The sequence below is a fragment of the Hakea prostrata genome, chromosome 8 (genome assembly GCF_041222555.1).
Source record: "Hakea prostrata isolate BN-2017 chromosome 8, UWA_Hpros_2, whole genome shotgun sequence".
Taxonomy (NCBI): Eukaryota; Viridiplantae; Streptophyta; class Magnoliopsida; order Proteales; family Proteaceae; genus Hakea; species Hakea prostrata.
The window spans coordinates 7,117,577-7,142,866 of record NC_142607.1 but is presented as its reverse complement, the minus strand read 5'-3'; the positions used below and the strand labels follow the sequence as shown (position 1 = coordinate 7,142,866).

At 37.8% G+C, this 25,290-nt stretch overlaps 1 protein-coding gene across 1 annotated transcript; it reads left to right on the top strand.

Annotated features, from left to right (window-relative positions):
- The first annotated feature begins 5,942 nt into the window (after positions 1-5,942).
- On the top strand, positions 5,943-24,868 carry LOC149006562 (uncharacterized). The gene is made up of 3 exons (XM_089167583.1): positions 5,943-6,506; positions 19,443-19,730; positions 23,753-24,868. Exons 1-3 carry the CDS (start codon positions 6,123-6,125, stop codon positions 24,335-24,337), a joined length of 1,257 nt encoding a protein of 418 aa, XP_089023709.1. The 5' UTR covers positions 5,943-6,122; the 3' UTR covers positions 24,338-24,868.
- The last annotated feature ends 422 nt before the right edge of the window (positions 24,869-25,290 follow it).

Sequence of the window (25,290 nt, the reverse complement as noted above, 5' to 3'; positions counted from 1 at the left end):
TTATTAGTTTGTGTTAATTTTTATTTATCTATTTTTAATATTATTCTTGTATTCGAAGTTAAAAATCACTACCCATAAATCATATCTCATTTTTATCAAATACACAAAAGAGGAAGAAAGAAAGAAAAAAAAAATCATACCTCTCAAATTTTGTGAGAATTTATAATTAAGAAAGGAAAAAATTGCATACAGTAGAGAGATGAATAAACGAGTTGATTTTAGGAATTTATGTTCAAGGTTTTTTTTTATCCTTCTAGAATATTTAATTTGATTACACCATATCATATTTGATTACACCATATCATATTACTATTATAAAAGCAAGAACTCATGGAGGATGATTACATTTTTTATCACTATAATGTCCTCAATCATTCACAAAAATTATATAAATGATTAATTATGTCCTAAATTATAACTCTATATTCTCATTGATTTTTTTATTATAATTTTATATTGAGTTTAATTATAATTAATCTTCTCCACTAAAACCCAAATTAAGTGTTTTTATATGTTCATCCATAGATTCCAACAATCTTGGCTCCGTTGGAATTAAATCTATTATAAACAACCGGAAAAAAATAATAATAATAAATCTAATCATTTATATACAAAGAAAGAGCCGGGAGAAAAATGAAAAAGCCCTAATCATTTAAAATTCGGTGTTCATTACAATTAATCCTTTTAACTAAAATCCAAATTAAATGCCTCTTGATATTCAAAGTTTAAAACCCAACAATCTCAATTATAAGTAGAACTAAATATTCTAAACAACCCTCACAAAAAAAATAAATGAAAAGGTTATATGAAAATACCACCACCAAATAAGAGTAAGTTGTAAATCTATCAAAAACAATAATAAAAAAAAAAACTATCCGTTTACAATTTAGTACTACTTGTAATTAACCGTCTTCACTAAATCCAAACTAAACGCCTCTTGATATTCATGCTAGAACCTAATAGTCTCAATTCCCATTAGAATCAAAAGTACTAAAACAACACCCTCGCTGCTTAAAAAACCTATCAAAACCCTTACAATCAAGTTTTTTCTCACTGGCACAGGACAACAATGCTAATGGCAAAGTACTCAATAGCCTCCTCGCCTTATGGCTTCTTTGGAAATACTATACAACAAACATCGCCACTGACTCCAATATTGAGGTATCACAACTTAGCTTCTAGATATGGAAGGGTCTACATTTTTATCATTCATCTACATCTTTGAAGCTCGTGCCTCCCAGCTCTTAATGGAGTTATTAAATGGGTTATTCCTCATCAACATATTACCAAAATTAATGTTGATGGCTCCTTAGGAGCAGCGTCTAACTGGCTATGGTGCCATTGTACGTAATTATCTGGGCAAAATGTTGTGTGGTTTTGGGTGTGGTACATATTCTCAAAATGTTCTCACTCTTGAGGCTTTGGCCATGCGGTAGGCCTTACTCTGGGCCCAATATTTCAATCTCACTAAAATCGCTATAGAAAGCGACAACCAAGCACTAATTGTCATCCTCCAAAAACATCCTACAACAGCTCCTTGCAAGATTTCCCATAATCTCATATATTAAAAGTCTATCTGGTTGGTGCTTTTGACTACATACCCTTCACTCATGTGCCGAGGGAGGCAAATATAGTTGCAGATACTTTGGCTAAGGATGGAGCGTTAACTCAGGAAGTTTTTTTATATGTGCATACACCCCTACTCATATTAGGCTGTTGACACTATTTGATGTTTTATCTCTAGGTTGTAATCGTGGTTTCTCTCTCTAATAAAAATATTTCTTACAAAAAAAAAGAAACAAAAAGTTTTTTCTCACTCCAAGACACTCTTAGTATGTCTTATCAGTCAGTTTGATTTTTTTTGGTCACAATATTTCATAATATTAATTTCATTTATAATTTTTTTTAGTAAAAGGGTGCTTGAATTAAAATATAATAAATATGACATATAAAAATTACATATGAACGTGCATCTTCTTGCATATCTGCTTTCAAATAGTCAAACAAAGATGTTGGATGGGTAGACCCTGTAAATTCTATCAGTTGGTTTGTGGATGATAATCCAGCCAAAAGATCAATGCCACTATAATTATTTTTTAAAAAAATAGCAAATTACATATAGATCCCCTATGTATGCAATCAATTACATCTATTACTCCTGAAAAGAAAATCAATTACAGATGGCCTCTACTGTTAAGAATTGAAAGCTATTAATGAACAACTTCGCTGAAGTAGTAAGGGGGCACTTGTAAATGATTTTTTTCAAGGATATTAAATGTAATTGATTGCAAACACAGGAAGTGTAAATGTATTGCCCTTTAAAAAAAGCCAACAAACAACCATGTGCATTGTATACAGTATTTTCCTAGTAAATTCTAAATATGACGACAAGAGACGTTTTTGATATATTTTCACCCTATGGGGGGATTTAATTGTTAAACTAGGGGATCTATAAAGATTTTAACAGATAATTTAGATTACTCAAGGGATGACATTAATTTCAACAGGTACCTAAGGAGATGGCATTCAAAATTTCCCAGCTACCATTGGTAGAAGATATTTAAAAAAACTTTGAATGACTGTACTAAAGGTTTGGTTGAGTTGAAAAGAACACTGCAAGTTGACCGGGATTTAATTGGCCCATACACTTCAATTCTAAAAGCATATTTACGTGTGGTCCTCTTAGTGAGACTTAAACTATATTTTAGATCTTTTCAGTGCAAAATATTGTATCTAAGTTCTAAACCAACTAAAACCATCTCCAATCAAGATTCTAATTGGGATTTAACTATTAAATATGCTTTTCATGCACCCAAAACGGTTACAGACCCCAATAGAAAATGTTGTTGGTCATTCTTGGACGTTGCTCGGGTCCTATGCAATAAATGCGCAGGACCATCAAGCCATTCACTTTGGACGGTGGGATCGGAATTTCGATCGAAATTTCGGCTTGATGATCCTGCGCAGGATCCAAGCTTTTTCGGTCATTCTTACCCAAACTTCTTTGCTTCCACCTCTCATTCTCCTCTAGGAAATTGATTCAAGTCAATCCGATCCCTTACGGATTTGATAATTCTCTTCAATTTTTTTTGGTTTGAATTTTCCTTAATTTGAATGATAGTTGGTGTTGATGGATTTAAAAATAAAAGTAGAAAGTATTTTTTATTTTTTTGAATGAGTTTTTTTACGTGTGGATTTCCTTTGACCATATAATCCTTTGACCATATAATTAATGCTTAATGACCAATTATCTATTTTTAAAATCATATATTAATACAATGTAATAAATAACCTGAATGACACCATGATCATTTTACGTTTGAAATTTGAATATACTTAATGGTAATTACCGGTGTTTGTTTGCTTGGGACCCACACTTTATATATATATTATTTTTATTTTATTTATTTATTAATACTAGAAATGTAATGCCGTCTACAATGGTCGAACCCAAGACCTCTCCACTGAGAAATATGGGTCTTTACCATTGAACCAACTCTGCATTGACCACACTTAATATATTATATTAAGAAGACCCAACATTATTTTATGGTCCACTAAAGGAACCCACAAGTCACAAAACTCTTTTCAAATTTTTTCCTCTTTTTTGGTAAAGGGTTAAGGATTCTAATGAAATTGAAATGGTTGGATATGATTGCTATTATGTAGGATAAAGAAACTACAAATGCTTATTGGGATCTTAATTTGTGATGACAGCGGAAGATGTCATATCAGAAAATCTATTTCAATGGAGACAAGGACTAGGGTTTTCAAAAACCTCAACTTAATATAATTATTTAGGAGTGGATCTCAATCAGCTAAACGAAAATAACCTACAAGTATGTATTTAGATGGATAAAATTTTCTTGTGTTTTTATTTTTTTTTTAATTTTATGGAAAAGTTTGGTGGATGTTAGGGGTGTCAATTGGTCAGGTTGGCTAGGCTAGCCTTGAATCCTAATCCAAGCCTACCCCAATTCAGTCAGAGTTTTAAAATTCCTAACCCTAACCAACGCTGACAAGACCCAACCCAACCCGCTTGATTAACCTTGATATGGTTAGGGTTGGCCCAATTTTACCCTGGCTCTAATTTTTAGGAAACAATATAGATAATTTGGTATACTGACATCAAACCCAAGACCTCTTCGGTGAGAGCTAATGGTCCTACCAACCATGCATTAGTATTATATTTTTGTTTTCAGTATAATTTAGTCAAATTAGACAAACACAAGGTCACGTTGGGTTGGGCAGGGTTGGCATGAGGGCCAAACCCAAAGGCGATCCAACTTTGTTTGGGCTAATCATTTTTGTAACCCAATCCCACCTTCGGATTGAAAAAATGGGGCAAAGATCGGGTAAGGCTTAGAGTGATTTAAACTAGCCAAGTCAACAGGGTTGTATTTACGCCTGTATTGGATATAATTGAAAGGTATTAAAAGAGAGAAACGCCACCAAGAAGTTTAGATTGCAATCAAAGAGAAAGCAAAGGGAAATAAAAGATACCGTATATGGGAAAACACCAAATGGACAAAGAACCTTATGTAGTATCATAGCACGATGACCACCAAGGGTGGTGGTTTAGCAGTCCCAAGCTCACTTTCATGCAGTTTGGGGGTAGGTAACCATGTCATAGATTTGAATCTCCATTGCTCATTTGTTTCTCTCATAGGGCAGTTGTGTGCCTTTGACTTGGGCATGAGATTGCTACTAACTTATGTGGATTATATTAGGCCTCTGATGTGGCTTCATTGACAAGGCTAGTGGTTGCGCTGGTAATTCACAGGACTAATGCTTGCATAGATCAAACTTGAAAGTCCGAACATTGTTTAGTAGGGGGCGCAAAGTTGCCACTACTAGTGCATCATCTGTTTGTTTACCTAAAAAACTAAATAAATCATACCATGATGCAAAAATACATGGAATTGCTCTTTTTTCTGCCCAAAATGGAAATTATATTAAACTCCCTAGCAGAAGCTAGGGGTGCGCAAACTAATTTAAACAAGAAAATGAGATGGGGACAACCACTATTCGTGACTCAAAGAAAATTTTCTAGCATCTCTAGCTAGAAAATCAACATGGGCATTATCCGCTTCATTTATATAACAAAACTAAATAACCTAAAAAATAGTACTTAAACCTTATTAGTACGAATTTCCCTAAATACTCCCCTACGATTTAGCCTGGAGGGGAGGAGCCAAGGAGTCCTATCGAGAATCACTACACAACCCCCTTGTAGCTTGAAAATGTAAGCAAAATTGAGCCTCCTTTTTGCTCATGATCTTTACCTCAATCTCCATATAAATAAAAAAGAGGATTCCAACCTTGTCAACTTTTAGAAGTGAGGGTACCACCTGATTATTCAGCGGAAAGAGTGGGAATAGTTTTATATTCTACCCTCAAGGAGAGCTAACCCAACTCAGCAACACCACCAATATGTATTCAAAGCGAGTTCCAGAGGAATGTGTTTTCTTTGCACACTCTTCCATTCGTATCGGAGGGGATCCACCTCTGAGTGCCTAACAAGATGAAGGTAAGGTTCCCTAGCTTCCCTTTAAAAATGTAAGCTTAGGAGCCCAATCTAATCCCAACTCCTCAAGGCATGGGTTGTACAATGCGGCGTCATCTAATGAGCGGGCAATATTGGATGCATCGGGACCCTTGACAAACATGAAATTATCTTGTCAATGGAGGGTTAGTAGAATGGTTGAGAATCTCACTTCTCAGTGGAGAATCTGGAGATATCATAGGTTTAATCCTTACCAGCAGCATATGTAATATCTCGATTCCCCATCCCCAGTTTTCTTATATGCATAAAAAGCACCATCGCCAAAAAAACGAAAAGAAAAAAACGAAATTATGCTTTACCCCAATTAGAAGTTATATTTTCAATAGGCCCAGACGCACGACAGAGACGTTGCTTTACGCCTTCAACCGAAAATAAAAATACGAAAGATTCTTAAGCCGATATGCTCCCAAACGTGCCTTTAGGGGCTCTCTGCGACGAACTCAAGAGTAGCCTTTAATAACTGTATCTCCTCTGCACTCCCCCATGGAAGAAATACGGGCAGAAACAGATTTCTGTATCTCGTTCATTCTCTCTGAAACCTGAATGGTAACCTTCAATGGATTATAGCAGATGGGCTGAAATGCAACGTCTGCAACCATCAAACCCTAACCCATCATCGGACCATTATGCTCAACTGTACAATGCACAGCAGTCTTTCTCCTACGCTCATCCATATTCTTACCATCCACTCCAAACCCAAAACCCTACCTTAGTAAATACTCCAATCCTTCCGCCTGGAATCGACCCCTATGCAGCCATTAATTCGCACCCTCCTACCCAGGTAGGTTTGGAAGTCCAGACTGCTGGCTCCTATGGTCACCATGTGGCTCACTTTGGTGCCGTTGCATCGTATTATCAGGATACGGGTACTTCTGCGCAGACTTGGCCGACCAACGAACCTATACGGCAGTTTGGTGCGGATCACATGAGCTACTCCTCTGTAAGTATTGATACTACTTCTTTCAAATGTTTTAGTTCAGTAGCTTATGTTTCTATACCCATTTGTTTTCTTGATAATGTTCCGCTATGCATGAAATTGAAGAATTTGTGTTAAGTGGGTATGTGTTATTAATTCATTAATCGGAATTATGTTTGGGATTTAACAAATTGAGGGTCGTTTCATGGTTACCACTTGGAACTTGGTGTTTTGGTTTCCGTTTGAATGAATTAGTGTTTGATGTTGCTGTGTTAGCATGGTTACTAAGGAGAGTTTGATCATTCTACTGTTGATAGTCGTTAATGTTTTTATTTTCACCTTGTTGCCTTTGTCCATCCATTGATTCCATTGCATTTGTGCACCCCCGCAACACCCCCAATTTACTCTCGATTCTATTATGATTTCTTTGATCTGTTTTTGCGGGATAGGGATGATGCCATCTAGTTACATCTTCAACATCACCCACTTAGCTATGTTGGCTGAATCCACACTTTTCATTCCCATTTTTACAAACATCCATCAGGAAACTTTCATTTCCATAAACAAGCGTCATAAGCTTTTTATTGTCATTGCAATAAACATTCACTTCCTTCTCTGGATTAGACTGTTATAAACCCCATTAATAGTCCAAACATTTATCTCCATTACCAACCTTAGGTTGTTCTAAGTTCCATCAATTTCACACTTTTAACTTAGGCTTCTGCAGTAACTCATAGATATGTAGGTTAATTTGGTTTCACTTTTTCTTTATGTCTCATCTATAGTGATATTAATTCTATATGTTGTCTTTTTGAGCTAAATTGCACAAGTTTAGGTATGAATAAAATCAGATAAACCGGGCAATCAAGAGACTAGATGGAGCCTCTCCCCATCCCCCTTGCCCCTCTCGCAGCCACCAACTCTCCATGCGAACCTTGGTCTACCCTCTTCTTCTCCTCCCCCTCCTCTCCCTTCACTGTTGCCAACCCCCTCCAACGGTTCCTTCCAATATGTTCTTTGCTCCATGGATCTCTCTCTCTAAAGTCTCAAGATGGAGCTCTTGTCCTGTTGGACACTTTCTCAGTGCTAGCCCCCCCCCCCCCCACTTAACATTGTCTAGGCCATGAAAGGAAAAATCGCTGAATGTTAGTGTTGGGCAAAACGAACCCAGCACCAAACTCGATTTGGCGGGTTTCTCGGTGATATCTCGCCATTTTACCACCGAACTGGCGGATTTCTCTAGCTATTTCAGATGATAACACTATCATCGCAACACCACCGTCTCAACACCACTGTCCATGGGTTTCAGAAGAGCAAACATCATTGTTGAGGCTCTGGTTTTCGGAAGCACAAACTCGGCTTGCAGAGTTTCCGGCAAGGATGGAGGAGGAAGATGAACAATATTGCATTTGCATTTGAGCCATTACATTTGAGCCACACACGTGGCTCATGTAAAACCATGAGATTATTAAAAAAGAAAAAAATAATGACTTGACGTATTCATTTCTTACATGACTTAACCAATGGAGTCATGATTTTTCTCATTTACTGTTAAGTATTATATTTTTATTTTTTTAAACTTGATGACAGCTGATAGCCTGACACTAACGTTTGAAAATGATTATATTACATATATTTTAAACTTTGCAGTCTCATTTGCAAATTGCGGTTTTGCAATTCTCGGTGAGATTTCGTTCCATGGTCTAGGCCTCTCTCTTAAAGAAGTGGTAGGCTCAAGGTGAGATGCACATGTTCCTCCTCAACAATGGCATCTTCATCTTCAAGTTCTTCAATGAAGATCTCAATAAGCGAGCCCTTGAAGGTGCTTCTTGGTTAGTAGTAGGCTCCAAAACCCTTTTCACAGACAATGGAGCCCTCACTTGCAACTCCAAATGTTGACCCCAAATTGATCCCCCTTTGGGTTGCCTACGAGGCCCCCCTTCCACCTATAAAACAAGAAATGCCTTCGCTGAATTGGTTCGAGAATTGTTCAGCCTCTATACATGGATGACACTACCGGAAGCATGGAGCGGCTATCCTTTGCTTGTATATGCGTCAAAGTTTCTGCTGAAAATCTGCTGCCCCATTCTGTGCTGATTCTGGACGAACCTGGACAAGGGTTTTAGCAACCTTTCCACTTCGAAAACCTCCTTCCACAGTGCAATCTTTGCATAGTGTTTGGTCACCCTTCGCTGAATTGCTTTGAGACCCCCCCCCCCTTTTGACTCTTCTTCTCTGTCTCCTGAACCCCTCTTTGCACCCTCTTCCCTTTGGCCCCTCTACCTATAGTAGAGCTCGAGCCCCTAACAGCCCCTCTGCGTTGTGCAATGAGGCTTCTAGGCCTCCCTTTGCCCTTGATGCCCTCCTTCTCACTGCTATCATGTATTCTAGTAGCTCTGCTGTTGTTGACGATTTTGCCCCTCCCTTTTCTTGCCCTCTGTTAGGACCCTATCTTGCACTTTGACCCCCCCCCCCCCCAACTGTTGTTTTTTCTGGTCCCTTTTGCTTCCCTGTTTGCTTCCCTTCCGGCATCTCTGCTAGCCCTTCTGCATCCCTGCCATCCCCCTGCCTTCACCTCTCCTTGCCATCCTCTATCAATTGCTTTCTGTGACTTCCCTCTCCCTATTGCTTTCTCAACTTCTTTCTCCTTTCCTTTTTCTCTCCTTTCCCCCTCACCTGACTATTCCGTGTCCTTCCCCTTCCCCACTTTCCTCCGCTAGGCCTAGCCCAAGTTCCCTTGCCAGGCCTGTCTCCCTTCTCTCATTCTCCTTAGCCCAAACCACCTCTCTCCCTCTTTTCTTCCCCCTCTCCTCTGGCTCAGCTCGCAAATCTCTCCCCTCCTCTTCTTTGAGCGTCCCCCCCTCTCTTGGCCCATCCCCTTCTTCCTCACCCTTCTCAGCCCAGGTGCCCCTATCTACCTTTCCTCTTCTCTCCCCCATCCTCTCCTGTCCCCCCTCTCCCCCTCTCCTCCTCATCACCCTTTTCCCTTGATTGCAGAATTGGAGATCAATCTTGACCCTCTTCTGGTGTCTGTACATGCCTACAAGGACTCCTTTGGCACTGAGATGCCATTTCCTCCTCTTTGGAGTCGCAGAAGTAGCTGCTCCACTAGAGCGTGCAACCACCTCACCTAGGACTTCACCGTCGTGTTCAAGTCCTCCAAGAATAGTAAATAAAAAAAGGAAAAAAGAAAAAGAAAAAAGAAAAATAAGAACAATTAGTCTAGTTCATTTTGTTGCTTCAGCTTGTAACCTTAAGTCTTTGCTCTGTTGGCTTTCTATGTTTTTTTGGGCCTTGCTGGCTTGGTTAGGGCTCTGCCCTGGTCTCTTGTATTTCTCCTTCCCTCCCCCTGTTCTTTTCTTCTGGTAATGAATCTCTTATTCATCAAAAACATAAAAAAAAAGTATTAGGTTTATTATTGCCTGATTACCACTGAAAATTTCAACAAAATTGGCTTATCCACACTGCATGAATTGTTGCAATACTGTAGGTGCAAGCATTGGACTCAGCCACCTGTATGTTCCTTGGAACACACCCATGTCTTCTGCTAACAAAAATCGATTGCACCTCCCAATATAAATGTATGCCCAAAGGTAGACTTGTAGTCATCTTTGTCACCTTTAAAGTCAGCATTGTAGTATCCTATTATGGAGATAGAAGAGGAGATGGGATGGTTGGATCTCCTTACCAGGGTTCAGGCTTCCAAAGCAGCAGCTTGTAGAGCAGACCAATAGAATCCTGTTTCACAGTCAAAGGCAGAAACTACTGTTCAAAACACCTAGCACCAATCACCAATCACCAATCACCGAATGAACTTGCTGGACTTTAAACCTCCAGGGAGCAGCAACTTGAGTTCCAAACTCCAAGCACAAAGGCTCTTTCCAATCAGCTATGGCTCATAAACAATTTGAAAATTTTAATCTGTATTCCTCCCATTGAGTATAGGATATATAGAGCTGTTTCAGCCATGCAGTAGGACTTGAAAAACTGACTTAAAACAAAAGAACGATCCTCCATAAGTGGAGGTGCAAGAAAGCCTAGTTAACAACTTAAAGGGTCATGTACTTTAGGTAGTCATATGACACCTTAGTTAAACCCAAATAAAACAATCGAATCAGGTTGGACCATGGTCCTATTGAATAAACTGGGATAACAGGGATACTGAGATAAAACTATATAAATACAAAAGATTGCTATACTACTGTTGCTAGTACTACTAGGCAGCTTCTTGGACTTGTGGATGTAGTCTTTAGAGCTGCATTGGCAAGGGCTGCTTGATACAGGGTATGCATTTACTTATTCTGTAAAGTTTACAGTCTTTTCGCAATTTACTCCAGAAAACATGTTATATGCATGTGAACTGTTGGGTGGTTTCATATCTTTGCATTTCTTTTTCCTGTTCCCCTTTTCAGTATCGTACCGGCTCTTAGTCACAGAGTAAGTGGTAGTGGTTAAGTTTCCACTTCTATGACATATATCTTCTGCCAGTTTGATGAACTGAAAATTACTTTCCAAAGTTACTGCTGATATTCCATGTGACCCAATTATAAAGTGTTTGTGCAGCCATGTGTATTCTGATGGACATTTCTCATAGAATTTGCATTTGCTGTAGTTTTAATTCAGATCGCTTGGAAAATGAAGTGATTTACATGAGAAAATTTAAATTCATTCAGTAGGAGAGTTATAAATTGGGAAATACCTAATCAAGCCTTTTCAGTTCATCATAGCCGAAGAAATAGTTTTTCCTATGTTTTTGTCGCTTCTTTGTAGATCAGTATGTGAAATAGAATGAACAACTCTAGCCCATAGATATCAGATTCGTTTTACTTTCGGTGGTTGTATTGATCTGATCTGTTCTATCATCCATCTTGCATCCTGAATAAAGGAAAGGAGAAAAATATGGATTTCATTTTGTCCTTTGTAAAGCAGATATCTGGATACACTAATCCTCAGTTTGTGATTATACTGGTAAAAACTGCTTATGTCTGGCCAGCATAAAGGATGTGTCTAAACTGATTAACTTTCAAAAGATTGTTCCAGTGACCACCAAATGTTGGTCTTGAGTGCCTGTGATGATTGGACCTTTCAACTGAGTCTGGAATCTCACAATTCCCTGCCATGTTATAGGGTGCCAGAGTTTCAGATGGTAGAGCTAGAAGAAAGAAGACAGTGTATGAACATATACCAAGATGTAAATCCAATCCTAGCAATGAAAACTAAAAGGAGTAATGGCTGACTCAGATGAGAAGATTGAGAGAAACATTTCCACTAAACAAAAAGACATGAACAGTAATGAAGAAGCAAAGTGTCCTCCTAAATCAGGCAACCACAGACTTGGAAAATAGAGCTCAGAAAATAACCTGTAGATATAGGAGCTGAACTAGAAATAAAGAATCTAGTGCAATCATGTAAGTATCCTTTCTTTATTTAGCGCATCTTTTATGTCGATCCTGCATGAATAAGATAATTGTTTCTGTTGAGGAGAAGATAATTATGAACCTAGCATTATAGTAACTAGTAACTAGTAACTAGTAAGAATATCATATGCTTTCCAGCTGTGTGTCCCTCCTCTGGAATCTCAGTGTGGTTCCTCAAAAGAAACGAAAGGGGATAAATGATTTTTCAGGAGTTCCAAGTCTCCAACCTTATTGGAGATACAACTGATTCAACAATATTAATAACTAACCTCAAAGGATCTCTTCGAATTTTATGCAAAAAGTAAAGTGATCAAGAATGACTAACCAACTTTCTGCTTATTATACATGGAAGAGAGATGGCAGTTAGCCAACAATTCTAGTAGGTTGGTGGTCTGGATGCCTGTCATTATGAAGACATTAAATGCTTGGTAGGTCAGGAGTTATGGTTTGCTAATCAGTTAATTCTTTAGTAATCACTGACATATGAAGATTTGCCTGTTTGATCGCTTAACAATTTTAATCATGTGAAGGGATTGCTGGGTCATTATTAATTTTTATATTGATAAGGACTTCTTGGTTGGAGAGTTCCATATTTACAGCTATGAGGATGACTTATTATCCACATTTAGATGGTAGACCAATCTGGTTATCCTTGGGGGTGTATCCACTTGATTGGCATGCACAATCCTTCTAATTGCAATCTCCCTATTATGTGGAGCAAGCAATTTACTGATTCTAACATTCACAAGTTGATCTGAAGAGAGTCCCTCCCGGGGGGGGGGTTGTTTGCCAGCAGAAGGTATATTCTAACTAATCATCTTCATAAGAAAACACATTACTCGATTATATGGGGATAAGGAGATGACATGCTCAATTAATAATGATATGCAAATAACCAGATGTAATCCCAGTAGACGTAAGGGAGAGCTTAGGAATATCTAGTGTATCTTGGGTTACCAAGCTATTTGACAAGATTATGAAGTGCCAGAAAAATGGAGAAACAATTGTGTTCCAAAAATAAAGGTGATGTGCATATCTGCGCCATAGAAGCATAAAACTAATGAGCCATACTATGATTAATGGGACTAGGTTATTGAAATCCACCTGAGATAAAAGACTACTATTGAAGTATATGCAAGTCTGGACTATTTTACTGTTCATGTTACTGTTCACGTGAACAATAAAAACTTTGTTACTATTAACGTGAACAGTAAAAACTGCATAGTTTCTATTTCTAATGTAGGAGTCTTGCTACATAAGTTTTGGGAGTTTTTAGAAAGCATAGTTTCTATTTTGGTGGTAGTTTCTATTTTCAGAATTTTCTATTTTAGGAGCTAGGAAGTTACTAAAGTTGTAATTTTTTGTTTCCTTTTTCTAGAGGACAATTACTTGTCTCTCAAGTTGTATTAGATTCATTAGAAGGTATAAATAAAAGGGCTCTGTGATTCTAGACTCTTAAGCAGGAATCACGAGCCTCTTCTACTAGTTCTTCATCTCTCTTCTCTTCTTCTTCTTCTCTCTTTTCTTTGTTCAAGTTCAGCTGCTGTTTTGATTATTTAATGCTTGTTTTCTAACATGGCATCAGTGCAAGTTTAATCAACTTAGGGACCGTTTTCTCTCTCTTGGCTGCCCAGTTTTTTTTCTTCTTCTTTTCTTTTTCTTTTTCCCTTTTTCTTATCTAGGGCAGCCCCAACCTTCGCTGCAGTAATTGTGCATGGCTGTCCTTCTTTAACTTTTGAAGCACCAAGTATCTATGTATTAATACTACAAAAAGGCCGTAAGTTTTCTGGGGATATGTCTACCTATTTGATTCAACTGAGGCTGCTACTACCCTTTTTTTGTGTGCAAATCTGAAGTTCAATCTGCACTATACTGATGTCTTGGGATTCCTCTTGATTCTTGCAAAGATATGCCCATAATTCGGATTGCAAGACCTAAGTATTGTCTTCCATTGTTTGTGCTATAAGTTTAGTTGCAAGTCGTATGCTAGTACCCCTGTTTCATTGAATTTCTCTCTTTTGAAAAATTCTGCTACTGCCTTCTTGCTTTACTACTTCTTCCGTTGTTTATTTCAGAATCAAGTTTAGCCTTCTTTTTATCTAATAATTCTACAAAGACCTAGAGGACTATTTTTCCTTCATATCGAGATCTGTTAGAGTTTCAAATCTAGCAGAAGTTTGCTGCTATGGTCCTAGATCTGATATTATCTGCTACTGTAGCAACTGTTATTGCACTTCTTCCGAGTGGATTGTTGCAACGACTACTGCAATTTTGAGATTCCAAGCTGGTTCAATATATTTTTTTTCCTGATCTAATTTGCTCCTGCCTAAGGGTTAGCGGTGGTCCAGAATTTTTCCCCCCTTGGTGCACAAGACTTTGTCCTGTGAGACGATTTTCTACTACTTGATCAACTTTATTGGTGAATAATACACTGCTCTGTGGCTGCTACTTTTCCTTCTTGGGTTTCTTTTGTGTTCATACTTTAAGATGCTTGTCACTGGTCATCATTAATTGTCCACGTGTAATGCTACACGTGAGGGGGAGAATGGTACCTTATTCTATATCTACTCAAGATGTGCTGATGGATATTATTTGTGAAGATCTTTGTCCTCAACTTATAGCACTCTACAACGATATCATTACATGTCTTTTCCTATATTGTCCTTTACCTAACTACTTGGTCCGTAGTAACCCATACTACCTTACCTACTTGGTCCGCAGTAACCCATACTGTCTTTTACCTTACCTACTTGGTCCGCAGTAATCCATACTGTCTTTTACCTTATCTATTTGGTCCACAGTAACTCATACTGTCTTTTACCTTACCTACTTGGTCCGCAGTAACCCATACTGTCTTTTACCTTACCTACTTGGTCTGCAGTAACCCATACTGTCTTTTACCTTATCTATTTGGTCCATAGTAACCCATACTACCTTACCTACTTGGTCCACAATAACCTATACTGTCTTTTACCTACTTGGTCCACATTAATCAATATTGCCTTTTACCTACCTATACTTTGCCTATTACTTGCCTTCTTGTGAAGCATTTATATAGACATTGGAGTTGTAATTTTGAAGATTTAGTATGTATATTTCTCCCTACTACCGGCATTATGTGGATGATGTCTTTGATCCTGCTATACTTATGGACATTGGAGTTGCAATTTTGAAGATTTAATGTGGATATTTCTCCTACTACCAGCATTATATGGATAGTATCTTTCATCCTGTTATACTTATGGATTTTGTTCATCTTCAACATCGTCGAATGTTCTTATTATTGGATGGTTCTATTGACATGAAGAATTAAAGTTTTTTTTTAAGTTGGTGTTGATTATCTCCTGGGTGAAGTTTTCTCAGTGTTTATTGACATCTGCCATTGCTACACGATTCAAGATTGGTGCTACCTTTCAAGTTTATTCTTATTGTGCAAGCTGAAGTTTTCTTTGTGTACACTCCAGCTTGAGGGGGAGTGTTGAAGTATATGCAAGTCTGGACTATTTTACTGTTCATGTTACTGTTCACGTGAACAGTAAAAACCGTGTTACTATTCACGTGAACAGTAAAAACTGCATAGTTTCTATTTCTAATGTAGGAGTCTTGCTACATAAGTTTTGGGAGTTTTTAGAAAGCATAGTTTCTATTTTGGTGGTAGTTTCTATTTCAGAGTTTTCTATTTTAGGATCTAGGAAGTTACTAAAGTTGTAATTTTTTGTTTCCTTTTTCTAGAGGACAATTACTTGTCTCTCAAGTTGTATTAGATTCATTAGAAGCTATAAATAAAAGGGCTCTGTGATTCTAGACTCTTTAGCTAGAATCACGAGCCTCTTCTACTAGTTCTTCATCTCTCTTCTCTTCTTCTTCTCTCTTTTCTTTGTTCAAGTTCAGTTGCTGTTTTGATTATTTAATGCTTGTTTTCTAACAACTACTATTATGGAGAGTCAATTTGATTTTATGCCAGAAAGATCCACGGGTATAAACTATTTACTTAGGAGACATTGAAAAATTTATAGATTGCAAGGACCTCCATATGGTATTTATTGACATTAGAAAATGCTTAGGATAGAGTCCCCAGAGATCTGACTAGTATTAGAGAAAAAAGTGTTTTCAAATAAGTATGCGGATAAAACTATAAGACACATATGATTGTGCAGTGGATACCATAACAGCTTCTTTCTTTTTTTTTTTTTTGGGGGGGGGTTCGAGGTAGTGAACTCTCAATTACAATTGGTTATATTAAGGACCAACTTTAAGCACATATTTTTGTGCTTATCATGAATGATATAACTAGGGGCATTCAAGTTGAGGTTCCTTAGTGTTTTCTTTATGCTGATGCTATTGTTTTGGTGGATGCATAATGTAGTTCTAGATTAGAAAGTATTGGACCTAGGGTTGATGGTAGGGCTAGGTTATGTAGATATAGGGGAATCTATTATTGAAGGTTTATGTTAAGCTTAATGGTAAAAATTGTGCTGGAATTGGATTACAACAATTAAGGGTTGAAGTTTTGGGTTTTTAGAAAGTAGAAGATGAGGGAATGTAAAGTTTCTAATGGTTAGAAAGGACTCTTATTCATCCAGTTGGGGGCTCAATTGAGCAATATCTATGCCACAATGGCTGACATAGAACTGAAATGCAAACTAAACTAGGAGACCCTGCAAAGTGGTTATTTTAGGCATCTAGGCTCAATCATAAATAAAGAAGATGATAGATATAAAGGATTATGTTTCACAGAATTCAAAGGGGATGACTGAAGTGGAGAGGTGTGTTTGGATTGTTGTGTGATCGGCAATATGTTTGAAACTTAACAGGAGGTTTTAGATGACAGTCGTATGATTGACTATGATGTATGCTGTAGAATGTCAGTGGTTAAGAATTAGTTTAGCTGAGATAAGGGTGTTGAGATCAAGGATCAAAGTCTCGGTTTTGAAGGTGGTCTTGACCATGATTTTTTTGGGCCAAAACTCAACAAGTGATGGGCTGGTCAAAACTAGTCAAAACTATTGAAAATTGTCCAAACAAAATTTGTCAAAACTAGATGAAATTACCAAAACCAGGTTGGTTGAAATTCGTTAAAATATTTATTGGTCGAATCAACTGAAATTTTCAAGATATTGTTGAAACTTGTCAAAACCTGTTGAAACTCAGGGTTTTTCTAGAGTACAAAAGCAATTTTTTGGGGTCTGCGAAAAGAAATGCTTCTGGAATTTTGATCCATCTTGAAAGAATTTTATACCATGGTTAAAATAGTTGTGGCAAAATCTAGAAGGATAAAGTAAGGAATGCTCATATCAGAGCCAATTTGGTATTTTAGCTCCAATACTTGATAAGCTACAAGAATGTCATTTGAGGTGGCATGGCCATGTTCAATAGAGGCTTTTGGATGCTCTAGCATGAGTCGTGTTTGATTTAGATTGAAAGAACTAAAGAGCAAAGAGCAGACATAAATGACTTTAGGATAATTAGTGAAGAAAGACACATAATTTTGGCTTGTTAAAGGTATGACCTTAAACAAAGCTGATTATCCCAAGGATCCATATCAACCACATATAGTTGGGATAAGGCTGAGTTGATGTGTTTATTATTGTTGTTGTTCAAATAAGTCGATGACACTATACACTGATGAAACAAATTGATGATATTCAAATGACTTGGATAATAATTCCCAATCTCCCTTTCACATATAATACTGCACATGGACAAACAATGAACACAGGAGACAATAGATAGTAGCCCATCGTTATATGGCAGCAGCAATCAGCATCAGTGTTGCAATAAACCACATAACCAAGAACGGCCGCAGCAAATCACCATTGTAAATTATATGAATCCCTGGATTTGGAAATCAATATCTGACTAACTATGGCAATAGCAATCCAAAGGGACCAAACAAAGCAATTTCTGGTTGCCTGGGCACCAGCAAAGTGCCTGGATGCCTAGGTGATGCCTTGACAACTATGATTAGTAATGAAAGAGAGATGACAAATCTATACCTTCAGAGAAGGTAAAGGCTAAATAAAATAAAACTTAAAAGGATGAGGTTGTTTTATAATTTCAAAATGATAGTAAAGATAATTAAAAACAAAGGATGAAGGAATAAAAGAACCTCCCTTAGAAGCTTCATAATAAAAGGGTCTTTTTCTACCTTGTGTAGGAAACAGATCCTGCATACCCATTCTACAATCAGACTGTAACTTGATGAAAGTGAGGCAAATAGACCTGCATAACCAAACTCAGAGAGCATCGCCCACACCCGGTGGACACCTTCAGCCAAGAAGCTACCACTCTAATTTAGGTGGATATGGTACAGCTGGAAAGTTGCAGTCCTAAGAAACAGAGCAGGTTACGTCGATGAGCTATAAACTGTTGAAGAAAGCCATAGGTAAAGGCAAAAACAAAGAGGGAATGATGCCAACTTATGAATACCAAATTCCTCGGCTGAAAATAGTACATAACAGAAAGCATATGAACTGAGATGAAAATATGAATTTGGTCAGTAGCAGAACCATCAGAAAAACTCTCTCCAGTTAATTTTAGTATGACTTGTTAGATAACCAGCATTATCTGCATAGTGAAGCAAAAGAGCAACCAACCAAACCAAGAAGGCATAACAGAAAAGATACATCAACAAGAGCTGCCACTGGAGAGAGAGCTCTAGAGACTAGCACAAGGTTTGTGCTTAGGTTCTCGAATATAAAGTCAATTATGTATGAATAGTGTAATGATTCCACTTAGATTAAAGCAATGCTACCAAACAATGCCACAATACTAAGCATTGCCTAACATAAATATGTACCTAATACTACCTCAATTTTAAATGTCATATGCCAACACTGGAAAACCGCCACACAACAAAATGACACCTCATGTGGCAACATGTACTCATATTTTGAGTGATAAAATAACCAGCAAGGTGTGTTCATATATATGTGGATGCTCATCACTAGCTGTCCACAGCTCTACATGGTCGCATGGATGTGTACCTTGCTTCTTCTTTTTTCCACGTGCCTTGTGGAGTTGGTGGAGCCTTGGTTCTGGGGTTGAGGGATTGCAAAACATTGACTAGGCTTATGAATCTTGTTTACTCACTTTTCTATTTTTTTTCTGGTCCAATTTCAATATTTGGTTCATTCTCATCCAATATTTAAGGGGTCTTTATATACCTGCAGTCTGAAGCTAACTCAATTCCAGCTTAGGGCTGGTTTGTTAGCATAAAATACCTGGATTAAGACTTTCCTCATTGACAGACCTAGTTTAGACACCATGAACATATGGTATCCATGAATTTTCCTATTCACAGGCACCTTATGGGTTATTACTTATTTGGATGCTATGCCCATCTACTTTGTTTGTATACACAGTTGAATGTAAACACTGAAGCTATCTGCACACAATTCAACGTGGATCTAGACATTTTTGTATGTTTGTGCATGTGTAAGCCTTACCAATTTATCCTTAAAATTAATGGTTAACTTTCTTGTTTATGTTATATTTTTTTTTTGGTTCTCCTCAAATCAATTTCTTGTTATTCTGCTTGCAGGCCATTAAAGAGTCAGAGGTGCCCATGAGTTCAACTCCCATGGTGCCGAACAACTATAATCATCCTATAGCAAATGATGCCACAAAGACAGTACTAGCTAAAAGTAATGTTACACAGGCAGTTTGGTGTGAGGTTTGCAAGATAGAATGCAATAGCAAAGATGTCTATGTTAAACATACTTTGGGAAAGAGACATCAGAGGAATCTGAAGATTGGAACTGTTGCTGCTGTGACTGCAATAATGCAGAGCAATACAGGGACAACTGCAGTTGGAAATTTTCCTGGTCAGGTAGGCAAATCTTTAGGTTAGAAAATGATTGTGGGGAACATGGCTTATGCCTTTGGTGAGGATTTAGAATCAGAGATGAAAACTTCTGAAAGCTAGGACCACATCTGATTCTGTGATGGTGTGCACCATCTACAATCTTGTATGCATAGCCAAGTAGTGTATAAAAACCTTTTCGCTGGTAAAAGGCATGCTATTCAGGTGAAGAAAATAGATGTAGAATTGTTTGCATAGGTTATTTCTCTGCTAGCATCTCTCCTTCACCTAATGTTCTATTCTCCCCACAACAACTGCCAGTTATTTCGATGACAACTAATGTATGCTGTCTATAATCCATGTAGTTTGCATTGATGAATCCTTTGATTTGTGCCAATTAATTAAAATCAACTGTTAAAATTTTTACCATTTTCTCTGATAAGCTTCCTAGATCTTTCACAGCGAACTTCATTAACAACCTCAATTTTGTCTAGGTCTGGCTCCTGCAACCATAACCAGTGCAGCCATACTTCGCCGAAATTAATTCACATGTTGTTTTCACATGTAGTTTGCATTGATGAATCCTTTGATTAATAATTATGCCAATTAATTAAAATCAACTGTTAAATTTTTTACCATTTTCAACTGATAAGCTTCCTAGATCTTTCACAGTGAACTTCATTAACAACCTCAATTTTGTCTAGGTTTGGCTTCTGCAACCCTAACCAGTGCAGCCATACTTTGGCGAATTTAATCACATGTTGTCTTCACTTCCTGATGCCTTCTTTTACCATCACCATCTACTTGGACTAAATTTCATGATGACAAGATTACCTTTATCTGGCATTATATTTGTAGTTCTTGTGTGGTTTGCTTAGATAAATCACTCGCCAGTATAATCTTTTACTTGACTAAGACATATCTAACATCTGTAACCAGTTTATTTTCTTTATTATGCTTCCTGCTGCAGCAGTTCTGCAGTTAGATTTCCCTCCTTGTCCTTGATTTCTAGCTTATTCTTATCGATTCATCTAATACAATTTCCACTGCCCAAACTGGTGGAACTATTTGACACCATTTAATATTTAAATCTATGTTGGTTTTGGAAGCACAATCTGTTTATTATCTTGGGTTATACTGTTATCTCAAACGAGTTTTCTTGAAGAAAACGTCCTAGAAGCATAATTAGGAGCTTCAAGTGATCAATATCGTGGTCATCAATTGCTTTTGTTCTAGCATTTGAGAGTTTCTTGAGTCCAGTGAATTAATGATTCATCTGCTTTAAGGTACCTCTTGTAAATTGTATAACTCCTGCCCCAATATGAACTTTGGATCAAGTTGCATTGAAGTGGGCATTTTGATGCCTCTGTTTATCTATAGTTTGGTTTGCAGCTGTGACAAAATAATCAATTCAATCGGACGTAGTGTGGTTGTCCATTGTGATTTTGCAGTAGCATCATTTATTCCTATCAACGTGGAAGCAAGAGGTCCTGTGCTGTATGCTCTTTTTGATGATGTGGTTTTGGTGGATGAGACATAAGTAGAGATTAATGCTGGTTGCAGTTATGGAGATCAACCTTGGAAACAAGTGGCTTGAATATTAGTAGAATTAAGATGGAGTGTATTATGTGTAGTTTTAAACTTTTAGTCACAATATATATGATGGAGCATGGTAAGTATTGGGGAAAAAGAGAGACCACAAATTAACTAATTTAGATATTTGCAATTAATCTTAAATAAAGGTGACATAGAAAAGATGATGTTTTACAGCAAAATCAAAGTTGAATGTCTGGAAGAGGGGTGAATCTGAAGTGCTGTATGATCGATGAATTTTTTTAAAGAAATTAAAGTTCTCATGCACTGTAGACTGACTATGATGTATGAGCGAAGTGTTGGTCTGTTAAGGATTGTCACACTGAGAAGCTATGTGTACTGAAGATGAGGATGTTAAGATAGGTATGTGGGAAAACTAGGAAATATGAAGGAATGAGTGCATTTGAGCTGACTTAGAAGTTGCCCGTCAATGACAAGCTTTGGAAGAATCATTTGAGAGGGTATGGTCTGTTAAAAGGAAACTCAAGGATGCCTCAGGAAGGAGGGTTGATATGATATGATAACGATGGTTGGAGTTGAGCTAGTCCAATATATAAGAGAAGTTGTGAGGAAGGACATGCAGTCTAGGACTTGTACCAAGTATGACCTCAGATATTTAGCCTATTGGAGGGCAAGGATCCATGTAGCAGATCCATTGAGCTGAGCTTCTGACTTGCAAGGTGTACCTCTTTTTTCTTTTCATTTTTCCTCTGTTTTCTTTTTTTCATTTGTCATTTTTCAATGTTCATTTCACCTCGCATTACCCTTCCCTATTTTATCCCTCTTTTCACCATCTCTTCCTTTCTCATTTTTCTCTACCTTTTCTTATTGAAGCGTGGGTTGGGGGAATCTACATAGCCAACAGATGGGATGAAGCTGAGTTTGTTGTCTTTATTTATTCCCATCAATGACAATGATTTACCAACTCTCAGCTGAGCTTGTTATCATGATTTATTCCTTACGATAACAATGATTTACCAACTCTTCTGCATAATAGTGACGGGCGTATTCTCAAAAATTGTGGCTGAAAATGGAGATATTCTCTAAACAGTAGGAAGCTATGTTACAGAAATATTACCATAAAGTAGTGTTGTCACACATCTTCATCAAATGTTCATCTCAGGAGCCTCTGACATTTAATCACAGAGATCACGCTGAGATTTTTTTTTCTGGGATGTTAGTTATGACAGTGGGGTTTTGGGTTTAGCAACCTCGTATTCTTTGGTTATGTTGATTCTATGGATTTTTTCAGGTCATTTTGATATTTTAGATTTGTAAGTGAGAATTTCCCATATCTAATGCAGTTTTAAATGCATAAGATCTGCTTTTTCCTCTGAATACTGAATCTGCGTGGGAATATCAATCTAGGTTCTTGCGTAACTCATTGATGTAAAGTGAAGGCTCATTATGAATCTGTTTGTTTCAGAGGCCTGCCTTTGATCAGAACATTGTGATATGTAAAAGATGAAAAATATACTGATCCTTGTAGCATTAGTAAAGATGTGCTTTTTCTGCAGTGTCAGCAGCAAATGCACCAACTGTTTTTCCATGTATGTTCATTCTCTTGGAATATTTACACCCAAAAGCCTTGGAACTGCTCCTGATGCTGCTGGGCTAGATTTCTTCTGGTTTTGCGTTTTGTTTGATAATTCTCATGTGCTTCCACAAAATTTTGCCATAAATTTTTCTTCAAAATGAACTGGCCTTCCTAACAAATAATAGTGAGCAAGAGGGGGTAGGAGACCAATATTGAGGGGTGTACGTTGGGGAGCAATTCCAAATAGCTAAGGTTGTGTTAGGGCTATATAAGGGGAAGAGTGGGACTGCGAGGGGAGAGGGATTGAGTTAGTGTTTGTGTAGGGGAAGCTTGCTTACAGGGAGGGGAAGACCCTCGGTTGGGGCATGTCAAGTGGTACTTTCAGGTCTGGGAGAGTTCTGTAATGGAGTTCAATTGTGGAGTTTATAGAATTGGCCATTAACACATTTATTTTTCTGGTCTTGTTTATGCCATTTGAATGTTTTTGTGTGTGTGTGAATCCATTTAGGGCTTATTACCAAAAAAAAAAAGAATCCATTTAGGGCTCAATTCAGGGGTCCTATCAAAAGGCATGAACAAACTCAGGTCCTTATCACTGCCAGCTTCGTCTTTATCCGTCTTATGTATATCATCATCCTAGCTTGTCGGGACATGTCTGGGACGTTGCAGTCATCTACTACCAGTCATTCTCATATTGTATATCAATGTGATGACAATCTTTTCTCTGGATTTTTGTTTCCCTTGGCGTATTGGTTGGCTTCATTAAGAAGTAAATGCGTTTCTTGAACCTGGACTTTTATCAGTTTATCTGCATATTTTTTTTGGGGAATTGAATTTCAGGTTTAGTTGGGTGTCTTTAGATTTTGATTGCTGCTTTATGGCTTTGCTGAAGTTCTACTTTGCTGGTAACTATATGCAGGCTAGCTTAAGAACTAACGGGACACAGACGTTGGTTGCAGCAAATCCCAGTCCCCTTGGTCGGAGCAATAAGCTAAAGACTCACCCTGCTGTAAATGGAACCTGGAGGAAAGGTGCTAAGAAAACCAAAATAGTGCAGTCCACCTGGTGTGAAATCTGCAGGATTGACTGTAATAGCAAGGATGTCTTGGAGAATCACAAACTGGGAAAGAAACACAAGAAGAACCTGGAGAAACTGGAAGAATCAAAGACACAAGCAAGTGCATCAGCAGCAGGAAAGGCTCCTATGATTGGCCCAAAAGAAAACCCAGCAGCGGCCGAAAAGGGCGAGACTAAAAAGAAGAGAGCACCACCTTTGGGGGCTGGGGAGGATCTGGAAACAAAGAGGAGGAAACTGATGGAAGGTGGGGCGGCATCCATTGCAGTGCGGGTGTGCAGAGTATGCAATGTGGCATGTAATAGCCAGACGGTCTTCAATTACCATCTGGCAGGGCAAAAGCATATTAACATGGTGAAGAAACAAGCAGAAGCGGCAGCTGCAGGGACAGCCTATCCTTCTGGTTCTGTGGTGGTTAATGCTGCTTAGAAGACAAATTGCCCTGGAGAAACAAGGGCAAATGAAATGTATAAAAAATTTCCCCTGTGATACTATTTAGGGAAAAGGTTTTTTGAACTGCTGGAGTAGGATACACTAGGATTTCTGACATGATTTTTCCTCCATTTTGATGAGCTTTCCTGTGCTCCTGCCCGTTGCTCAGAGAACCCTGACCTCATTATTATAATTATTGTCATTTATGTAGATCTTAGGGTAGGTTTTCTAGTTTGAAAACTTTGTATGTATACCCTTTTTTGGTAAAAGGTTGTTTCATAGTCGACTCTCTTAAATTTGTACTAATGAAGTATTGAACCTCCACTTTCATACATAAAATGGTGTAGCTGGAGACCTGGGTAACATCACACAATCCAAAGGCAGTCAAATGCTCAAGAGTATCTGTCTCAGGATATCCAAAGGGAGTCAGAGTTGAAACTGGGAAAAGGTGAGAGGTGAGATCAATAAAATAATTCAGAGGTTGGCCTCTAGTGGATTTTAAGTTTGTCCCAATCAAATATGTTGTCGAGAAGTATTAGGGAGCAGCGCGTGTTCTTCCGATGAGAAGGTGATCTGGACTAAGTTTTGAAGTATATCACAATACAATATGAGACCAATTTATACATATATGTATTGGATACAAATAATATGATACATATTCATACGTGTCTATTAAATAAAACTTGAAATTAAATGATACTGTCTTTTAAAATCACTTGATCCACCAACGGGGTTGGTCCAAGTAGAAGCGGGCGTTAAGCAGGTTCAAATCGTGAATGAAAAATTCTCACGGAGACTCCCCACTACAGCCGGGCAACTGGGCAAACCCGGATTAGTCGGGCGCCTTGCCGGGTTGGCCAAACACATATGATATTTGATACCATTTTTTTAAACTTGCGCCGGATACCGATATTTTAAACTTGTGCCGGACTCGGGATAAGATGATACAA

Excerpts from the sequence above, each read along its gene's own strand:
- LOC149006562 (XM_089167583.1), top strand. The coding sequence starts at position 6,123 with ATGGATTATAGCAGATGGGCTGAAATGCAACGTCTGCAACCATCAAAC. Across the intron at positions 6,507-19,442 it reads ATCACATGAGCTACTCCTCT|GCCATTAAAGAGTCAGAGGT; the intron begins GTAAGTATTGAT and ends TTCTGCTTGCAG. Across the intron at positions 19,731-23,752 it reads TTGGAAATTTTCCTGGTCAG|GCTAGCTTAAGAACTAACGG; the intron begins GTAGGCAAATCT and ends AACTATATGCAG.